This window comes from Rhinatrema bivittatum, chromosome 2 (genome assembly GCF_901001135.1).
Source record: "Rhinatrema bivittatum chromosome 2, aRhiBiv1.1, whole genome shotgun sequence".
Lineage (NCBI taxonomy): Eukaryota > Metazoa > Chordata > Amphibia > Gymnophiona > Rhinatrematidae > Rhinatrema > Rhinatrema bivittatum.
Genome location: NC_042616.1, coordinates 310,141,795 through 310,163,379, shown reverse-complemented (window position 1 = coordinate 310,163,379; position 21,585 = coordinate 310,141,795). Strand labels below are relative to the sequence as shown.

The 21,585-nt window shown below is 44.2% G+C and overlaps 1 protein-coding gene across 1 annotated transcript in view; it reads left to right on the top strand.

Annotated features, from left to right (window-relative positions):
- PKD1L1 (polycystin 1 like 1, transient receptor potential channel interacting) overlaps positions 1 to 21,068 on the top strand; it is a 446,216-nt gene extending 425,148 nt beyond the window's left edge. The window contains exons 66-67 of the mRNA XM_029587088.1: positions 5,817 to 5,965; positions 17,157 to 21,068. Coding sequence (XP_029442948.1) covers positions 5,817 to 5,965; positions 17,157 to 17,994 — 987 coding nt within the window. The 3' untranslated portion in view covers positions 17,995 to 21,068. The remainder of the gene's footprint in view (positions 1 to 5,816; positions 5,966 to 17,156) is intronic.
- The last annotated feature ends 517 nt before the right edge of the window (positions 21,069 to 21,585 follow it).

Genomic DNA, 21,585 nt, shown 5'->3' with positions numbered 1-21,585 from the left:
TAAAAAAATCTTAAATAAATGAATAAGGTAGTGTCCCCCTTGCTTCTTCCCAGAAAGGTATTGGATATTCGACTCTTGCCTAGGAAAACTTCCACCAGGAGATCTTAGCAGTTTCAAGTGGAAGAAGTTCTCTGCATGGTGTAAGACTAATCTTCTGGAACCCTTCAATTGCAATCCAAGAGACCTTCTCGACTATCTCCTCTTCCTTATATCATTTGGCATCAGCATTTTTTCTGCCCAGGTACATCTCAGTGCCATCACAGCTTATCACCAGAGGATGGATGGAACTCCTGTATCTCTCCACCTTTTAGTTTCAAAGTTTATGTAAGGTCTATGGCATACCAACCCTCCACTCAGTAACTTTTTAATTAAGTATACTCACTCAGAAGGTAAATTGAAGCCCAAGAATGAAAAACCACCTGTCATCAGTGACCTGCTAAACTTCTGACCCTCAATTGTAAACTCACATTGGGAAGTTTTTACAATGTGAAGTGGAGGAATAGCCTAGTGTTAGAGCAGCAGGCTAAGAATCAGTCAAGCCAGGGTTCAAATCCTGCTAATTCTCCTTAGGTATGTCCCTTCATCCTTCATTGCCTCAACTATAGACTTAGGAGCTCATTCACTAAGTGGCAGTATATTTCTCTGAGGGAAAAATACCTTGGGAATCACAAAGCCACAGCAAATGGCCCTGCCGTATTGTGATTCATGCAGTATTTTTCCTCATGCTTAAATACTGCGGCGGTAAATGTTCCCCAAAGAACATACAGTGGCAGCCCTGGGATTGTGGAGCTGCAATCACTTAAATGGACTGATGGCCCTAAGTAAACCCTCAATCAGAAAGTAGCCAAAAACCCTGGGAGTCTTCATAGACTCCCCCTCGCTCACTCCCCACTGCAACCCTTGGAGGCAGCCCATTGTAAAAATATTAAAAATGTTATATTGACATCAGGCTCGCCCCCAAACTCTCTTTCATTAAAAATATCCAGTCCCCGGAGACCTAGATAACCGGATCCCCCCCCCCCCCCCCCCCCTTACTTGCAAAATTATTCCTGGTGGTCCAGAAGAAGCCCGGAGTACCCCTAGGCTTTGGGTCTGGTAATAGCCATTTTTCAAAATGCTGCTACCCAGCCTTTATCCCCTATTACATGATAGGGACAAAGGTCAGGTAATACCATTTTGAAAAATGGCTGTCGCAGGGCTCAGAGCCTAGGAGGGCAGTCCGGGCTCCCACTGGATGACCACCAGAGCTAACTTTGTGAGTAAGATGGGATCTGGGGGTGGGGTCCCAGCCTCCGAAGGCTGGATTTTTGTAATGAAAGGGAAGGGACCTGGCACTAATTTAAAACATTAATTTTTGTAATATTTTTGCTACGGGCCATCTCCAAGGATATGGTGGTGGGTGTTGGGGGGGGGGGGTTTGCTGTTGAGACCCCTGGGGGTTTTTTTTATATGAATTTCAGGAGGGGGGCATTGGCTCCTTTAAACAATGGCTGCAGCAGCATCAGGATGTGAGTTAGCATCCCAGTGTTTCTGGGGAAAGTTTGCTATGACTCAAGCTGTAGCTAACCTCAAGTCAAATAACACGGCTTGCAAAATTTTTTTTAGCAAGCTGCTTTATTTGATTTGCATTGTTTATAGTATTAATGAGCTGATTACTCAGTCCCAAGGATAGTAATAGCTTTTTTTTTTTAGTTTACCTGGCTAATAATATGTTATGAATTTTCCTATAGGAACTTGTCCAAACCTCTTTTAAATCCCAGTATGCTTTGACTGCCTTGATCACATCCTCAGGCAACAGATTCTACAGCTTGATAGTGCACTGAAAGCCAAAGTATGTTCTTTGATCTGTTTTGAATCTGCTGGGTGTTAATTTCATGGAGTGTCCCCTTATTTTAGTATTATTTGAAAGTGTAAATAATCATCCTTTATTTACCAGTTCCACTCCGCTCATGATTTTATAAACTTCTATCATATCCTCTCTCAGTTGTCTTTTCCAAGCTGAAAAGTCCTAGCCTGCATAGCCTTTTATCATTTTTGTTGCCCTCCTCAGTACCTTTTCTAATTCTGATATGTCTTTCTTGATATAGGGTGACCAGAACTGCAGATAATAATCAAGGTATCGCCGCACCATGGCTTGATACAGAGGCAATGTGATATTTTCACTTTTATTCTCCATTCCTTTTTGGATCATTCCTAACATTCTGTTTGCATTTTTGACTGCTGTCACACACTGAGCTGAGGAATTTGGCGTATTTTCCACAAGGATTCTGAAGTCCTTTTCCTGGGTAGTGACTCCCAATATAGAACACAGCATTGTGTACCTGTATTTGGAATTATTCTTCTCTATGTGCATCACTTTACTCTTTCCTACATTAAATTTCATCTGACATTCAGTTGTCCAGTCTCTTAGGGCCAGATTTTAAAAGCCCTACACGCATAAATCAGGTTACGCGCTCAGGGCCTATTTTACAAAGGCACGTAAAGCCCCTGGATGCGTCTAAGTCCTGCGGCTTTGAAAAAGGGGCAGGATGGGGTGGTCCAGGGGGCAGGTTGGGGCGGGGCAAGAGGCCTCCGACACAGCGGCCATTTGATGCTGTGTCAGAGGATCGCGTGCCAGCAGGCTTCCGGCACGCGCAACTTGTGCCTGCCCAGAGGCAGGTGCAAGATGTAAAATAAAGGTCGGGGGGAGTTAGGATAGGGCTGGGGGTGGGAGGATTAGGGTAAGGGAGGTTAGGTTAGGGGGTTAGGAATTTCCCTCTCAGGCCGCTCCGAAATCTGGGTAGCGCGCGCACATGGACACCTGCGCGCAATTTCTTAAAATCTACTCCTTAGTTTCACAAACTCCTTCTTCAGTTCCTCACAGACGTTTGCCATTTTAACAAATTTGAATAATTTTGTGTCATTTGAAAATTTGATCACCTCACTCGTTCCCTTTTCCAGATCATTTATGAATAGGTTAAACAGCATAGGTCCCAGTACCAATCCCTTTGGTACTCAACTAACAACCTTTCTCCATTTGGAAAACTGACCTTTTGTTTCCTGCCTTTTAATCAGTTACCAATCCACAATAGAACACTGTCTGCTGTCCCATGACTTTGTAATTTCCCGAGGAGTCTCTCATTTGGGGACTTTGTTAAATACCTTCTGAAAGTCCAAATACCTATATCAACTGGTTCACCTTTATCTACATGTTTATTAAGCCTTCAAAAAATTCTGAAAGTTTGGTAACACAAGATTTCCACTTGCTAAAGCCTTGTTGATTCTTCCCCATTAAGCCATGTTAATCTATATGCCCAGTGAGACTGTTTTCGAGAATAGCTTCTACTATTTTGCCAGCACTGATGTCAGATTCAACAGTCTGTAGTTTACTGGATCACCCGGTGTATTTCTTGAAAATCAGTGTCACATTGGCCACCTTCCAGTCTTCAGCGGTCATGGCTGTTTTAAATTAAATTTTACAGATTTCTAATAACAGATTTGCAATTTTAGGGGTAGATTTTCAAAGGGTTACGCGCGTAGGTTACACGTGTAACCCCCAAAAACCTACCCCAAACCCCGCCTGCGCGCGCCGAGCCTATCTTGCATAGGCTGCCGGCATGCGCAAAGCCCTGGGATGCGCGTAAGTCCCGGGGCTTTCCTGGGGGGGCGTGTCGGGGGGCGTGTTGCGGCCGGCGCGCCATCGGGCGTCGGGGGCGTGTGTCGCGGCCGGCGTGTCATCGGGGGCATTCCGGGGGCGTGGCCGCAGCCTCCGGACCAGCCCCCGGACCAGACCATGGTGTGCCGGCGGCCGGCTCGGCGCACACAAGTTATGCCTGCCTTGGGCAGGCGCAACTTGTTCAACAAAGGTGGGGTGGGGGATTAGATAGGGCCAGAGGGGTGGGGTAGGTAGGGGAAGGTGCAGGGGGGTGGAAGGAAAGTTCCCTCTGAGGCCACTCCGAAATCGGAGCGGCCTCGGAGGGAACGGAGGCAGGCTGCCGATTTTGGGCAGCCTTGCGCGCGCTGACACTGGATTTTAACAGATACGCGCGGCTACGCGCGTATCTATTGAAATCCGGCGTACTTTTGTTTGCGCCTAGTGTGCGAACAAAAGTACACGCGCGTAGATTTATAAAATCCGCCCCTTATGTTTTAGTTCTTTTAGAATCTGCGGTAAATTCCATCCAGTCCCAGCAATTTGTTACTCTTTAGTTTGTTGGTCTGATCTATTACATCCTCCATTGTCATAATTTCTTTTAATTAGTCAGAATCTCCACCAGTAAAGAATGTTTCAGGTGTGGTATGTTCATAACATCCTCCTCCAAAGAGATCGACACATGCAATTCATTCACCCCTAGATTCATCAAAATGCTATAATAATGCATAGATAATGCCCGTGGTAAGAAAAAGAGGTGTTTATGGTAATTTTAGTATTATCGCACCGCGCGCTAACATTGCGCTTCACATAGGTAGTATTGCAGGGTGCAGAAAAGGGTACTATCAAGCTAGGGCAAGAGAACATAGTAGAAATCTCAACTTTATTAGACTATCCTCACTCCAGACGACAGCAAATCTTCACCGAGGTGTACTGTGCTGTTCGTACATCTCACTCTACATGTAAAACTGGCCCCTAAACCTTAAACTACCACCAACACTTCACCTTGAGCTATTAGCTGGCCCTCATATAGAGATATAGTTAACTACTATGAAGGCCTTCCAGAGGTTGTCTCCCTCTTTCTCTCTCCTCCTCTCCTGTCCCCATGCAAACACATTGGATATTTACAAGACTCCCTGTCACACCTCACTGTGTCTATGCTGGAACCTGCAGTATAAGCCTGTTTTGGAATGGTTCGATCAATTAACACTAATTTATGACTGTTTGAGGTCTCCCCCTTGGAAAGATTTCTCCATGTAGCCGTACCTTCTAAGCTTTTTGAATGCAGTTCCCACAGGACTGAGCAGCTTCGGTGGCCCAGGATTTACACACACTGTCTTTCCTCGCTTGATGTGAACACCCACTGGTCCCCCCTGACACAGCCTTGGTGCGAAACGTGGCTGTGTCAGGGTGTCATTTCCTTAAGAATAAGTATATATTGTTAAAGAAGTGTCTTTCCTGCTGGCCTAAAATAAATAAAGTGATAGATATATGTATTGAACAGTTCATACTGTAGTGCCACGCATTTCTTTGGTTTGATATTTTATGTATGTGTGTGTGTGTGTGTGTGCTGTCTACTCTGCATTTTTGGTGTGCATTTTTAAACAATGGCCATGCCTCATGCAAACTTTTAACTCTTGCAGCTGTTTCTTTTAGTTTTTCTCTAATTTCTTCATTCTACCACAAAGCCCAGAAAAATGGAAAATATACTTAATAAAAAGTTATTTTGCTACTATCTTGCACAGTGGATGTGATGATTCTCTGTCCTTAAAAACAACTTGGTGCAGTGCATAAATAGACAACAGCACAAGTATAAACTAAAGGCAAGCCAGCAGATAGCAGCAGCCACTCACTACACCTGTTTAGAAAAAAATCTGAAAAATAGTAGCAATGCATAAAGAAAATATAAAACTTTTTAAAAAATTATTTTTCTCTCATGCAGTTAAAGTCTTTAAAATGATTGCAGAGTGCATGTTGTGTGATGGAACTGTGCTTATTTTGATTGACAGCTACCTTGACTGAGAAGACTCTCATTCCAGGATTTTTGCTATAAGACACAATGATTAGCCAAAGTGAGATCTCTCAACTGTGTGGTTCAAAACTTCCATATGCACACAAGGGAGTGCCAGTCCTGCTAGTGCCACAATGTGCTTTAATGTGTGCCTTTTTTCATTTCATTTTATAGCAGTTTCCTCTGGATGAAGGCAGCATGAAGCTCAAAGTTGCAAAAGTGGAACAAGAACTTCTTAGAAACAACTCAGAAATAATTGACCAGTCATTAGCTGGGAAACCCTATGCCCAGGAGAGTGGTTTGGGATCGAATTTGCAAATGAGGTAAAACAGAGCAACAGTGTATATATATTTATGTATTATTGGTCCACGCTTTCAGCTCAATTGAGCTCTAGTACTGTTAAATCTAGTTTAGTTGAATCAGCAATTCCAGCTTACTTTGTATTCTGGAAATTCACATTTAATGCTCCTGTTGCAATATTTTGCATTGTAAACAGGGAGTGCAGTAGACAGGATTGAAAATAGATGTGCAGGGGGAAAAATATGTAACTATAATAGCAGCTTTTGTAAGCACATAATTATATATCAAAACTGCCTTCCAGCAGCAGCAGTACCAGGATTGTTTTTTCTTTTATATATCAGAGTGGTTATTTAAAGCAAATCACTAAGAGATCTTTTTTTCAGGCAGGAAATAAAAACTTCTAACCAGAGGAAACATGAATGTTTCAAGTTCTGTTTTGTTTTTTTTAAGTGCAAAGTCTATAGTCAAAAATTTACCAAGGACTTGGCACCACGGCAGGCAGATTGAAAATTGACTCTTGCCCCTCAGTGGCATGCCTGGGGGAGGAGCTTAAAATATATTTGTTTAGGGATGCATATCCAGAGGTTGATAGTTGTGAATACAGACGAGATGATGCAGCAGGCAAAGATTAGGTTTTTAAATGTTGTTGAATAATGTATTGTTTGTAAAGATGTTTTAATATGACAAGATGTTTTGTATTATAGATGTAATCTGCTTTGTACAATGCCAACTGAGAAAATGCAGAATATTTATTTATTTATTTATTTATTTATTTAAAATTTTTATATACCGACATTCATCCAGGATATCACATCGGTTTACAGTGTAACACAAACAAACGCCAAGCATGGCACTTTACATTGAACAAATAAAACAAGTTAACAAATGAATAAATGAGGGTGTGAACAAGGGGAAATTTGCATTAAATACTCAACTAGGTTTGTAATTATATACATATGTACAAAAGGTAGAATATAAATTTTTAATGAATAGGGACACACTGGGGTAGATTTTCTAAAAGTGCGCAAACAAAAGTACGCCGCATTTTATAAGAGACGCACGTAGCCCTGTGTGCGCTGCCCGTTCCCTCCGAGGCCGCTCTGAAATCAGAGCGGCCTCGGAGGGAACTTTCCTTTGGCTTCCTCCCACTTTCGGCTTCCTCCCACCTTCCCCTCCCTTCCCCTACCTAACCTATCCCCCCAGCCCTATCTACATCACCTGACCCAAGGGCTGTTCCGGAGGCCTCGGCCGCGCCCCTGGAATGCCCCCGGGCCGGCACCATGCCCCCGACATGCCCTCGGAACGCCCCGAACGTCGTGCCGCCCCCCTAACATGCCCTCCGACACGCCCTCTAGCGAAGCCCTGGGGCTTGCGCGCACCGCCGAGCCTATGCAAAATAGGCTCGGTGCGCGCAGGGGGGGGGGGGTTTAAAAGGGTTACGCGCATAACTTATGTGCGTAACCCTTTTAAAATCTACCCCACTGTGCACAGAATTGACTTTTTGGAAGTTGGACCCCTTTAACTATTTTGAATCAAGGAAGTGGCTGTCGTGTTAAGTAGCGGTGACTTTCCAAATAGCAAATGAATCAGAATTTGTTTGCATTCACAAGTCACAGAGGCGGCACACACTTGGCGGGTTAGGTTTTTGTCCAAAAATGTCAGTACTTTAAAGAAGCTCCTCAACAGTAAAAAAAAAAAAAAAAAAAAGCTGTACAGAAGCAGTTTGACAGATAGTAAAATAATTTGTAAGTTTGAAAAGTAGTTCTTATTAGATATCCTGTGAAGAAATGAAAAGTTTTACTACATAAATATGATATTGCTCAGACATAAGTCAGATAAGTAGCAAATAAAAAAACAAGAAGTGGATAAAATGTTATTTATTAAAATAAACCAACAAGGTATTTGGATAGAAATTGTGCTTTTTCTTTTTGAAAAATCTTTTTTTTTTTTAATTGCAGCAGAACCTGAAAAACAAAACAGACACCACCACCAGATTTAAATATTTCATGACAAGAGAGTAAATGTAATGAACAGCAGTGCCCTCATGCGACAGCATTATCACGTTCAGTTCAGACCTTGGAGGCTGAGCGTTGATATGCAACATCAATTCTTTCTATCACCATTAGATCAGATATTTTTGCTTGCCACAAAGTAAACCTTGGGGGAACATCTTCTATCCATTTTTGAAGCACACACTTTTATGGGCCAGTTGTAAAGCCAAGTAGATAAATAAATCTGAGCCTTTTTCCAATGATGATAACTCTGCTACATCTCTTAAAATGAGCACCGCCCCAGGCGTAAGGGATTTTGAATCCATTACAGATAAAATATCATCCCAAAACAAAATTAACTGGGTGCAGTCTGTTATGGTTTTGATGGAAGTTGTGAACCCCGGGCCGAGATGAGAGATGTCTCCGCCCACAGGGAGGAGTCCCATGGGCCTCACCGTCAGTGGGCATGGTCTCAGCGATGTAGGACACAGCTATGAGAGAGACTTTATTAGGGAGAAAAGATAATGCATTACCTGAGGAGCGGGAAATGTAACAAACACAGTTCTTGAGCAGATAAAGTAGTCAAGATGGTATTGTAGATAAGGTGATCTGGTAGTGGACTGCAGCGCGATGTACACCAGGAGATCCCTGCAAGCTGATGGAGATACCTCTGAGTGCAAATCTGGTAGTGGCCTGCAGCGCGGGGTATGCCGAGGAACTGTACTGTAGATGCCAAGGAAGCAGAGGTCTGTGATGCAGGAACCAGGCAGTAGATCTTGCATAGTGTTGCGCCCGTCAGTGACAGACGGCTGCGACCTTTGCTGCTCACCTCTCTTGTCCCTGCACCAGCGATTCTCGGAGCCATGGAGGCCTCAGCCTGCAAACGCATTCTTCCCCGGCATCCCTGGGATGGCGTGGGCGATCCCGTCCACCATCTTGAATCGGGGATTACCTAAGGAATGCGCGCACGCGCCAGGGCCTCTCTTATTCACTTCATGGCAGGAACCTCGGGGGTGTCCCCTCCACATGATGTCACCCACCAGAAGTATTTAACCCAGCCAGCCTATGCTTCCTATGAGTTAGCAAGGACTTCCTTCCTGCTTATTCCACTCCATTCGGAGATGCTTCGCTTCACTACTTGAACTGCTTCCTGAACCTTGGACATAGAATGCCTTAGGTACCCGCTCCTCGGGAGCCTTGTTACGTTCTGGTTATATGCTCCTTGGATGGCCTTTCTGCCTGGAGATTCCTGCTATCCTTATTTGGGACCTTACCAGTTCAGCCTTTTGAGTACTATTATCGCTTCCACCATCTTGCTGACGGAACCACCGGTGTACCCCGTGCCTCGGGCCACTACCATGCTCATCCCAGCTACCTGTGTACACTACAGAGTAAGTTCCATCATCTTCTTCGCTCTGCTGATCTCCTGCACCTCTCTGAACTACTGCTCGCTGATCCTCGGCATACCCCGCACTGCAGGCCACTACCAGATCTACACTGAGGGATGTCATCAAGAGAGGAGTTTCCTGGCAAACCCCACTCTGCGGGCCACTACCAGGGATATCATAATTGAGCAGCCTTACTACTCTGGACTGTGTCTTCTCTCCATGTAGTGGGTGTCATCCACAATTCCAGTATATTAAAGTCTCTCACTTCTGTGTCAGTCTCTGCTGAGGCCACGCCTATTGTAGTGAGTCCCCACAGGGCTCTTCCCTGTGGGTGGAGTCAGCTCTCACTACAATCCAGGGTCCACAACCACACCAGATTATAACAGATTGCTAACTACATGGACCCGGCTCAGGTCTCAGCCTTGCAGGCCATTCCTGGCCTGGCCCAGCATATTGCTGAAAAACAGAGGACCTTAGAGACATTGACCACTGCTTTTAATCAGTTGAGTTCCCGACTGAATACTTCTACTACATCTGACAAAGATGCCTCATCGCAAGTGGTTTCAGTTCGAACTGCTGTACCTCTACCAGCTCCCACTCGCTTCTCAGGAGATTCCCTGTTGTGTAGGGGCTTCCTCAACCAGTGCTGTATGCACTTCTCTCTACAACAAACTTATTTCCCTACTGAATTAGCCAAGACCACATATATCCTGTCTCTTGTAGATGGAAGAGTTCTGGCCTGGGCTTCACCTATATGGGAACGCAATGATCCAATCCTCAGTGACTTGCCAGGTTTTCTTGCGCTCTTCAAGTCAGTATTTGATGATCAAGCTTGCAAGACTGTTGATGGATCTGCTCTTTTACACCTCCAACAAGGAGCTAAGCCACTTCCAGACTATGTTATTAAATTTAAGACCCTGTCTTCAGAGCTTCATTGGGACCTAGGGTACTTATGTGCAATTTTCCTAGAGGGCATTCACTCCCACATCAAGGATGAATTGACCGCACATGATTTGCCTGATACCTTGGACTCACTCATTGACCTTGCTGGCAGAATTGATCATCGCCTGTGTTCATCCAAGGTAAAGAGTTCTAAGAAACATTCATCAGGGAGTATGCGCTCATGACCAACACCTGCTCCTCAGACTCAGCCTTCCCCTATCGCTGAAGAAGATGAGCCCATGCAATTAGGCCACAGCCACCTTACTGCCAAAGAGAGACACTACCATAAGAGATTAGGTCTCTGTATGTACTGCAGACAACCTGGCCATGTGGTTCAATCAAGCCCCATCTGTCCTAGAAACATGCAGACCTAGGATCTGTGGGAGGACTCTTAAGTCTTACTACACCATCTCCTCCATTGACTCTCTCAGTCTCAATTATTTCCGGGACTCTTGAATTTCAGACTCTTGCACTTGTTGACTTCGGTGCAGGTGGCAATTTTATTCTAAAAAGGCTGGTGCAACATTTTCGTATTCCTATCGTTCCGACACCAACTCCGCTGCTTCTGTCTTCTATACACGGCGAACCTCTCCCTGTAGAAGTCTCTTACACCATGCAACCAATTTGCTTGCGCACAGGTTCTCTTCATACTGAGACCATCTTATTTCTTGTCCGTGACAAAGCCATTCGTCCAGTAGTACTTGGTCTACCCTGGCTGCAAGACCATATACCCCAGTTTGACTGGGGCACCCTGGAACTATCACAGTGGGGAGTGGCTTGTCACAACCGATGCCTAAAGAAAGTAACACCTATGACCTGCATGTCAGCCTCTACTTCTCTCCCAGGTTTGCCACCACAATACTCATCATTCCAAGATGTGTTTTTGAAACAAGCAGCAGATGTATTACCCCCACACCAGTCCTTCGACTGTGCTATTAATTTAAAGCCTAATTCAGAGCCTCCTAGAGGAAGGGTTTACCCACTTTCTCTTTAAGAGACAGAGGCCATGTCGGCCTATATTCAAGAACATTTGCAAAAAGGATTTATTCGGCCTTCCAAGTCACCTGCCGGAGCCGGATTCTTTTTTGTTGGCAAGAAGGACGGATCTCTTCATCCTTGTATAGACTACAGAGGACTTAATGAAATCACTATAAAGGACTGATATATTTTACCTCTGATTTCAGAGTTACTTGAAAGACTCCAGAGAGCCAAGATTTTCACAAAACTAGACCTAAAAGAGGCATACAACCTGGTCCGCATTCGTCAAGGAGACGAGTGGAAGACGGCCTTTAATACTCGCAATGGCCACTTCGAGTACATGGTCATGCCTTTTGGCCTGTGTAACGCTCCAGCCATATTCCAAAATATGATGAATGATATTCTGCAAGATATGCTTTACCAATCTGTGGTTGTGTATTTAGATGACATACTAATCTTTTCCCAAGATCTACAGTCATCAGGCAGATGTTACCAGAATCCTGCAAAGACTACGTGAATACCGTCTTTACACTAAGCTTGAAAAGTGTGCCTTCCACCAGGAGTCCATTCCCTTTTTGGGCTACTTGGTGTCCAGCAGAGGTTTCCAGATGGATCCACAAAAGCCCAAAAGTATACAGGACTGGCCTCAACCCACTCAAAGCACTCCGTGCTTCCTCGGCTTCACCAATTATTATCGCACATTCATGTCACACTATACCTTAACTACTCCACTTACTGCCATGACAAAGAAGGGATCCAACCCTTCACAGTGGTCTCCAGAAGCTGTTGCGGCTCTTCAAACCCTCAAAGAGGGTTTCCTCAAAAAACCTTGCCTTCGCCACCCGAATCCTTTGACCTCGATTGCTGTGCCTGTTCATCCAGGCCTTATGTCCCTAGGTGGGATTGACTTCTGTCCTCGATTGCTGTGCCAAACATTGGGTTTGACTTCTGTCCTCGATTGCTGTGTCAAACATTGGGTTTGACCCAATGTTTGACATTGGGTCAAACCCTACAAGGGTTTGACCCAATGTTTACAGAAGCACTGTGTAAACCACAAAGTCAACAATAGGTTGATATTGTAAGGACATACATAAGGCCTGTTCATCCAGGCCTTATGTCCCTACAAGGGTTTGACCTAGATTGCTGTGCCTGTTCATCCAGGCCTTATGTCCCTACATGGGCTTGACCTCTGTCCTCGATTGATGTGCCTGTCCGTCCAGGCCTTATGTCCCTACAAGGGTTTGTCCTCGATTGCTGTGCCTGTTCGTTCAGGCCTTATGTCCCTACAAGGGTTTGACCTCGATTGCTGTGCCTGTTCATCCAGGCCTTATGTCCCTACATGGGATTGACCTCTGTCCTCGATTGCTGTGCTGTCCGTCTAGGCCTTATGTCCCTACAAGGGTTTGACCTCAATTGCTGTGCCTGTTCGTCCAGGTCTTATATCCCTACAAGGGTTTGAACTCGATTGCTGTGCCTGCTCATCCAGGCCTTATGTCCCTACAAGGGTTTGACCTTGATTGCTGTGCCTGTTCATCCAGGCCTTATGTCCCTACAAGGGTTTGACCTCGATTGCTGTGCCTGTTCGTCCAGGCCTTATGTCCCTATGTGGGCTTGATCTCTGTCCTCAGTAAATTCTGAGACCACTCTCTTAACCAAGTCTGGAAATTCTTTGTTGCCAAGAAGAGAGACATTTAATCACCAATTTAGAGCCCTAGGCTTTTGAGAATTGAGTGAAGCTGAATTAATATCGGATGGTGATCAAAAAGCATGCTTGAAAGGATAGCACTGCTCGAACCCCTAACCACAATGAGAGAGGAAAAAAGAAAGAAAAGTTCAAACCAAGCGTCCAGCAGTGCGTACAAGAAGGACATCTGACTCAGGCATTTCGGAGGAGTCACAGGAGTTGTTATCAGGCGACACTCATACTGATAGCGTTTTGTGCAAGTTTCCGCTGCACATGTGCCTGATGCCGGGATCAGCATGTTGCCACCAGCCTGTGCAGAGTATCGAGGATCCTGCAGATTTGTGTGCCAAGAGTACGATGCAGTAAGCGAAGTACGTCACCGCCAATGTCCCAACACAAATGCTACTAAAAATGAAAGCAGCAATGAAAAGAAAGCACTTGTTCTGAAAATAACGTGTCCCCATTGCAATCCCTTATTCAATCGCTGACCCCCCTACCCCAGAACTTTAAACTTATTACTGCCCATACCCCCCTTCCCCTACCCACAGCTCTGAAATGCAAAAATAGATCAATAATGAAAAAGGAGAAAAAAAGAAAGTCATATCAGCAAAAGTAAAAAAGAATAAAGAAAGAAAAACAGTCAGGACTTGCGATGTTATGAAGCGGTACGCTGCCTCCTGGCCAGCCGAATCTCTCCTGCTTGCTCCAAGAAATGACGTGCTTCTGCAGGTGAGTCAAAAATACGGATTTTGTTGTTATTTAAAGCAATTTTCAGTGGGCCATATTCCACCCACCTTTTCTGCATCACCGCTGCAAAATCCTGGAAAAACTTAATCCTCTTGCTGCGATGCAGAACTTCACCAATCTCCCGAGCCTTATCCATAATTTGAACTTTGTCCTGGTAGCAATGTATAATAGCGTGCGGATGACTGCCTGCCCCTGAGGCGGTAATAGCGCTTGATTTGCCCGTTCGATTTTAATAGGACCTCGCTTCGCAGACAGGCCTAAGTTAGCAGGCATCACTGTTTGAAAAAGGCTGTCGGATCAGCTCCTTCTTTGCCCTCCAGAAACCCAACTTATCCAATATTTTGCCGACGTCCACAATTTTCTAAGTCCTCGATTTTATCAATCACAGCAGAGAGCCTATGCTCCAGCTTTTCAAATTTCCTGCTATTATCCATTGCAGCCAGCTCCAGGTCCTCCATCTTGGTCTCCATTGACTCAATCTTGGTAGCATTATCTTGCACGCAGGCCACCATATCAGTTATTTTATCCACAACAACAGCAAGTTCACTATTAATTATAGCTTAGTGGAAAAGACTTCAGAGAGCTGCTTGACCTGTAAATTAGCGTCCAGCACAGGCCACTCCTCCGCCAGCCTGCACTTTTTTACCAGTCCGAAGCGTCTTAACAGGCTGATCAGCCCACTTGACAGCAAGGATTTTGATGTAATTTCTTTGGACATAGTTGAGACTCAAAAAGGAGCCGTTAGATCCAAGGATGATGAAGGATTAAATTCAGAGGCCTAAGAGCATAAGCAGAGCACATCCTCTTACTTAGCAGCTCATCACGTGATCCCAAAGAAACCTTTTCTCTTTTCTTTTCTTTCCCTTCTTGCTTAGAAATCATCACACTATATTAACTGAGAGCAAATTAGCAGTTACCTGCTACCAACAACCTGTGGTAAAGACTTCGGATATGTTGAAAACATTGCACAGTCTCACATTTCCACCCTTAGATGGCAAAAATCAGAAAAAAATAAAATTATTATTTGTTGAAATAACAAGGAAATCTTCCGTATTTGCTCCCGTTCTCCAGTTCCGAGAGTACCGATTAGCCTGCCAGCTTGAGAAATCATGATCATAAAATTGTATGATCCCGCTGTGCCGGAGTCAGCTATCTGAGTTCTTCATGCTTATTCGTGGTGCTTCTAAAGCTGGGATCACATTCACAAAAGCCCTTGCCTCTTCCACTGACTCTAAGAATTTCACCGAGCCTGCATGATGTAGTCGCAGTTTAGCTGGATATGGAGTGCAAACTGAATACCTTTAAGATGAAGATCGGTGCATATCGGTGCCATTTTCTTCAGTAAAGCCACCACGTGCGCGGAGTAATCCTAAAAGAGAAGCAGCTGGTGTCCCTGGTAATCGAGTTGGCGATGTTTCCAGTAAGCTGCTAATATTTTCATTTTATGGGCTCTATTTAATATTCGAGCAACAACCGGCACGATTTATTTTTCTGCTCCCTGCTTCCACCCGTTCTATGCTCTCTTTAACAGCAGATCTTATCTTCAGCAACAGAAAGGCCTAACTCTGTAGGGAGCCACTCTATGAATCTAACCAACTCTTCTCCCTTAACTGCTGCCAGCAGCCCCAGGACCCGAAGACTGATGCATCGGGACCTGTTCTCTTGGTCATCTAGCTGTTCCAATAAATGGACATTTTGGGATTGCAGCTGAGTTATATGGGCCTCTGCCATTTTGTCTTCTTCCGTTGATATTTGATTCTCAGCTGTTTCGATCCATTGTGTGTGGCTTTCGACCCTTGCCTTGATTTCTTCCATCGCAGTCTGCAGCTCTGTGAGTCTGTCATCAAGAGCCAATCTTACACTCTCTGTGATACGCTGCACGGTATCATCGGGGACTGCTAAGGTCACTCCATCCCATCCCTCCAGCACTGCCATATTGTGGTCTCCTGCTTTGACTTTTTCCCGTGTAGCTCTGATCAATTTGGTGCTCCTAACTTAGCACAAGAATCACTGCCGAAAGTTCAAGGGTACACTCACAAGCTTCAACAGCCAGGATGACACAGTAAACATTGACTTGATTTATGTTACTGCACAGTTTCTTGTAGGGATGTGAATCGTTTTTTGACGATTTAAAACAATCGTCAGATATATTTTAAATCGTCAAAAATCATTAGAGCCGCGATACAATAACAATTCCCCCGATTTATCATCAAAAAATCATAAATCGGGGAGGGGGGAGGGCGGGAAAACCGGCATACCAAAACAAACCTAAAACCCACCCCAACCCTTTAAAACAAATCCCCCACCCTCCTGAACCCCCCCAAATGTTTTAAATTACCTGGGGTCCAGTGGGGGGGTCCCGGCGCGATCTCCCGTGACCTCCCGCTCTCGGGCCACGGCTGCATTAATAGAAATGGCGCCGGTCATTGGGTGCTGACCGGTCACAAGTTGGTTGAGCTCCTGCAGCATCTCCCCCTCTAAATACAAGAAACTAGGGATGTGAATCGTGTAGCTCTGATCAATTTGCCAAAAGTCCCCCAGGGACTTTTGGCAAGTCTTGTGGGGGTCAGGAGGCCCCCCCCCAAGCTGGCCAAAAGTCCCTAGGGGTCCAGCGGGGGTCCGGGAGCGATCTCCTGCACTCGTGACGTCGAGTGACAGGAACCAAAATGGTGCCGGCGCTACCCTTTGCCCTGTCATATGGTAAGGGCAAAAGGCTACCGGCGCCATTTCTATTAACACAGCCGTGGCCTGAGAGCGGGAGATCATGGGAGATCACGCCGGGACCCCCCCCCCCCCCACTCGACCCCAGGTAATTTAAAACATTTTGGGGGGGTTCGGGAGGGTGGGGGATTTGTTTTAAAGGGTCGGGGTTTAGGGTTGTTTTGGTGTGCCGGTTTTCCCGCCCTCCCCCGATTTACAATTTTTTACGATTTAAAAAAACCCCCAAAAAACCAAAATGATCAGATTTCCCTCCCCCTCCAGCCAAAACCGATCATTAAGACGATCGATCTCACGATTCACATCCCTAGTTTCTTGTACTTAGAGGGGGAGATGCTGCAGGAGCTCAACCAACTTGTGACCGGTCAGCACGCTGGCATACCAGAAGTCCTCAGAAATTGTGCTTTTATTAATCTAATAAAGATTTAAGACGTAGGCCTTCAGGATTGCTAAGGTGCCTTTCTCCCAGAGAATACTGTAAATGGAGATGATGTTCCTTTTATACAGTAGTAGCCCTTTTATTTTATTTAGGTATTGTGAAGAGGATTAACAAAAAAATTATGAAAGTGCTAAATTGTAAAGATACCATGTTGGTGGTATATCTCAGAGCTGTAAGAAAACAGAGGTAAGGAAGATGCAAATTGAGGTAGCATATTTGTACTTTAAATTTTGTGTGCTGGGAAAGTGATATTAGCAAAGTAATCAAAAGCAAAAATCATTTTAATGCTTATAAGTTCATTTCTCCTTTCAATATTCTTTGTTCTAGGTCCTGTCTTGACACTGATGAATTTCAAGAGCTGTCACTACATAGTAAAAGCAGCTCACCTGAGAATACTTTGAATGTTGTAGATGAGCAAAATTCAAGCCATTTCCAGTCAACGGGCAGCATTGATTCTCATTTGGACCTTAGAACTAAACCATTCATTTATAATGACAGAGTACTGCAGGTGGAATTGCTCTGTGAAACATCTCAGGCAAAAATGTCAAGAAGCTCCATGTCAGAGAGCAGTACCATGTCACAACGAGAGAGCTCTCGAGGTCAATGCAATATTAGCCCCACCCACTGTAACCTAGTAAAAACAGGAGATGCTCTGGCTCATTTGGTGTATGGGTCTCCAATTTTGGAAAAGCAGCCTGCAGAGTTACAAAGGTTGGAGGGCAGGCAGGCCGGCCAGTCCCGCTGTGCTTCTGCCAGTGTAGCTTCCAAGAGTCGCAAGCCCCTTAAGCGATCCCAGACCGCAATCATCGAGCCTATAGCTACTGCGAATGCAGTGAGGTGCCCTCAAAGTGACCATCAGAGCGACACACACAGGGGCTCGGACACTGAACATTGTCTTCAACTTCAGCGACCCCCAAGTGAAATCCTGGTGCCAAGCATTACAGATTCCAATGAAAAAGGAGAGCATCAAACTGAAGAGAAGGGGAATGAGAGAGAATGTGAAGAACAAAGAGCAACAAAACAGAAATCCAAACCCAAAGAGAAACTTCAGAATGCAATGTGGAAGAGCAAACAGCAAATAGCAGTGGCTCCAGCTGCAGCAGAACTACAACCACACAACTGCAACTGCCAGGATCTCCCAGGATCCATTAGGCAATGTTGGTAATTAAAGAGTTATAATTTAAAAGAAAAAACTAAAGTGCATACTTTATTCATTTCTAAGCATTTGATTGCTTCATTATTTGATAATTGCCACAGGGTAAATTTTCAGTATCACCTGAGTACCTGACCTAACTAGGCAAAATGTGGCTGTTTAGGCTAATTTTGAATCGAACTTTGTCAGCTAAGGTTGTGGGCTGAAAATTCCTCTAAATCTTGCCAGTCAAGATCTGGCTGGCTAATTTTAGACCTTCAGTTTGTTTGTGAAGATTAGCAGATTAATTTACTATCCTATTTACTAAAGATTTTTTTCCATTTGGTAGCTACAATTTAATTACTGGCAACAGATACTCCGTACCTTTTCTGAGCCATTTTGATGGAACTCAAATGATGGCATATAAATGCCAATAAATAATAAATAAATAAAATGGGAAAAATGCTTATTAAATAGAGCCCTTTGCTAGTTAGTGCTGAAAGTCATCACTAGTTGGCTAAATTCCATCCCCTGAGCTACTCACGCCTCCGGAGCCATCCACTTTTGGAGTGGTAAGTGGAGCCACCTAGCAAAACTAGACAGCTAGATCTTGCCACTCAGTGGGGTAGGGTGAAGATTTCATCCCTGCAGGATCTGACTAAGTCTTGAGTTAGATAATGAGGTCCTGTTGAAAGTCCCCCCTCCCCCAGGTGTCCCAATTTTTCCTCCCACTGAATACATTTCTTAAGAGAGAAGAAAACAGTGCATGTTTTCCCTTGACCCCATTTTGCTTGGTGCAGGAGGGGAGAAGTAGAGCTATAGTATTACAAGAAGATTTCACAGCTGATCCTAACACCAATTTCAGATCCATGGAATGATGCCCTGAGTTCTGTTGTGCTGCCAAGCATACTACAGTTTCCAATTGAAAATAATGAACTCAAAAAAATACTATTTTTCTGATAGACGTTCTGTTCATTCTGCCCTCCCAGCTGCCCATCTGCTTCAATAAAGTCATATCAGGACGTTGCTCTGGGCCAAAAACACTTATGTTGGAGATGAGGGAATAGTTAATGCACGTAATGGATCAGCATTTCAGCCACAAAAACAGAGATGTGTGGACTTTTCCAAAAAAGAGGCTCGCCTAGCAAGTTAATGAACCTGAGCAAAATCCCTTAGTTTGTCAAATGAATTCCAAGTTATTTTTGTGTTAAAATATATGGGACCAATTTACTTGTTTAGATGGAAACTTTCAAAGCTTTTTCCACACACACAAAACAGTGTTTTATACACAGCAGTGGGGGTCTTTGAAAATTCACGAACCCTATCAGCTCGTAAATTCACACACACAATCCACTGTATGCGTAACTTAACACATAGAGGGTACGGGAGCGGGGCTGGGAGGAGTAAGCTCCTGTGCACATACTTTTGAAGTGTACTTTGTGTGGAAAAGATAACTCGCACAGATCATAGGTGCAGGTCTGCGCATGTACTTCTTCCAAGTCAATTTTCAAAGGGAATTTTTTTTTCCTTTAAAAATTAGCACAAGGTCTGTGGGTAAAAGGTACCTGCGGACTTTATACTTCTCTGCATATTTTGAAATTTGCCCCATTCATGGCCAATGTAATTAAATTTAAAGTGCATGTTAATGCCCCTTGCCACATGCAGTAAGTAATGTTCTATGCAGTAAAGTCTTAATGTACAGTTTAAGACAATCTCCCATCCAATCAATGTGTAAGAATTAAAATGAGCACCTTCCTGGATGTAAACGAGGGAGCGTCACCGGCAGACCACGTGTACATTTTGTTTTCTATGCACGCTGCAGCACAAAGTGAAAGGACTGGTTGGCACCATGAGATTTTCTACCCTTGAACTCTGATGAAAAAGTATCCCCATCCCACCCTCTTAGCACCATCCTTCCCCCCCCCCCTCCTCTATCTTCACCTGAGATGCTTTGCCCCCTCCTCCCAAGTGGTATCTCTTCTTGGCACCCAGACATGTCTTCCTTTTGGGGCACAACAGCACCCCCTCCCCCAAACAATCCCCCCCCCCCCAGAAGCAGATCATTACCAGTCTGATGAAGCAGGATCTTCATGGGCAAGAGAGACATCTGAGCCTTCCTGTCCACACTACAGCCATGGCAGAATAATGCTGCTACAAGGTTGCTTCATTTGGCCATGGTTGTGGTCATATAATGTGGCATCTGGGGCCCACTTGCTCTGAGCCATGTGGAATGCTTTATTGACTTCATTGCAATATGAAGCTGTTAAATATAACCAAACTGCACTCGATGTTATAACCCATCTTTATATGTTGTTACACCAGTTGTGTTTCGCCTGTAATATGTTGTTACACCTGTAAACCGGAGTGAAGGCATTTAGCTAAACTTCGGTATATAAAAGCCTATAAATAAATAAATAAATATGCTTTATCCCTTTTTGCACATGTGAAGTTGCTTTGATAATGTCTGTCCCATGTAGAAAAAGGCAGAAGAAAAGTACAAAGCATGTTTAGGGCTGCAATGTCAGCACAAACCCAGGGCACAAAGTAAAAAATACAATCGCATCCCTGCCTTATTTGCATACTTTCAGAAATACTGATTTTTGCCAACTTCATAGGAATCACATACACACACACACACACACACATACAAATCTATTTCTTACAGTTCCCAAAAACTTTGACAATGGTTATGCAAGCTACAAAGCACCAACAACTGCATGAATACAAAGTCAACATGTGTTAAAATGTAGCAATAAAACTTTCCCTCTTCTACGTTATCTTTATTCTCCTTCATGTAATGAGAACTGTCTTGCCTTTGAATGTTCAGCATTGGCAATTACCTGTCAAAGTTCACTTTTCTCTTTTACCTGCCCAGAAATCTTTGAAAAAGCTGTACATGGATAGGAATAGTTTCTGATGATTATAAATGGGTTTTATTGCTTTTTGGTTGCAGTATTGACATTTGACTAGATTCCCATCCCAAATCTAACAAGTACAGTAGGTGTGGGCTCGTTTTAATAGGGATGTGCAATCATTTTTCCCAAATTAGGCAATTTCAACGAAATTGCCTAATTCAGAATGGTTCGGGAGAACTGAAAAACGATTGAATTTTTTCTGAAACTTCAGAAAAAAATTCATTTTCGAGTTAGTGTGTGCTAACTCTGCAGTGGATGCCTTTTGCCGCGTCAAAGGCATCCACTGCAGAACGTAGATCGCATGAAGAATTAACTATCAAGCATTGATTATCCTAGCGCGTTTCACTGACCACCTCTATATGGGCTACATTCAGCTGAAGCAATACATTACAGCTATCCTGAAGCTCCCTGAAAAAGGAGTGTAATCACGCCGAAACCCTGCAGAGTTGGAAGACCAACTTCAGGATTCAGTTAAGTGCACAGTGAATGTTGATTGGTGCACTATCTCATATTCATTATAGCTAAAAGCAATCTTGATGCCCACATGCAAGTGAGAGGTGTGGAATGACTGATTAATCTGGATTTAGTGCTTAAAAGGCTTTATCACATTTGCCAATCGCACCACAATTACCAGGTCTCTATGTCATTCATAGGCTTTATCCATATAGCCAGTGACAAGACACATATGATGGTCATCCACTACACCTAC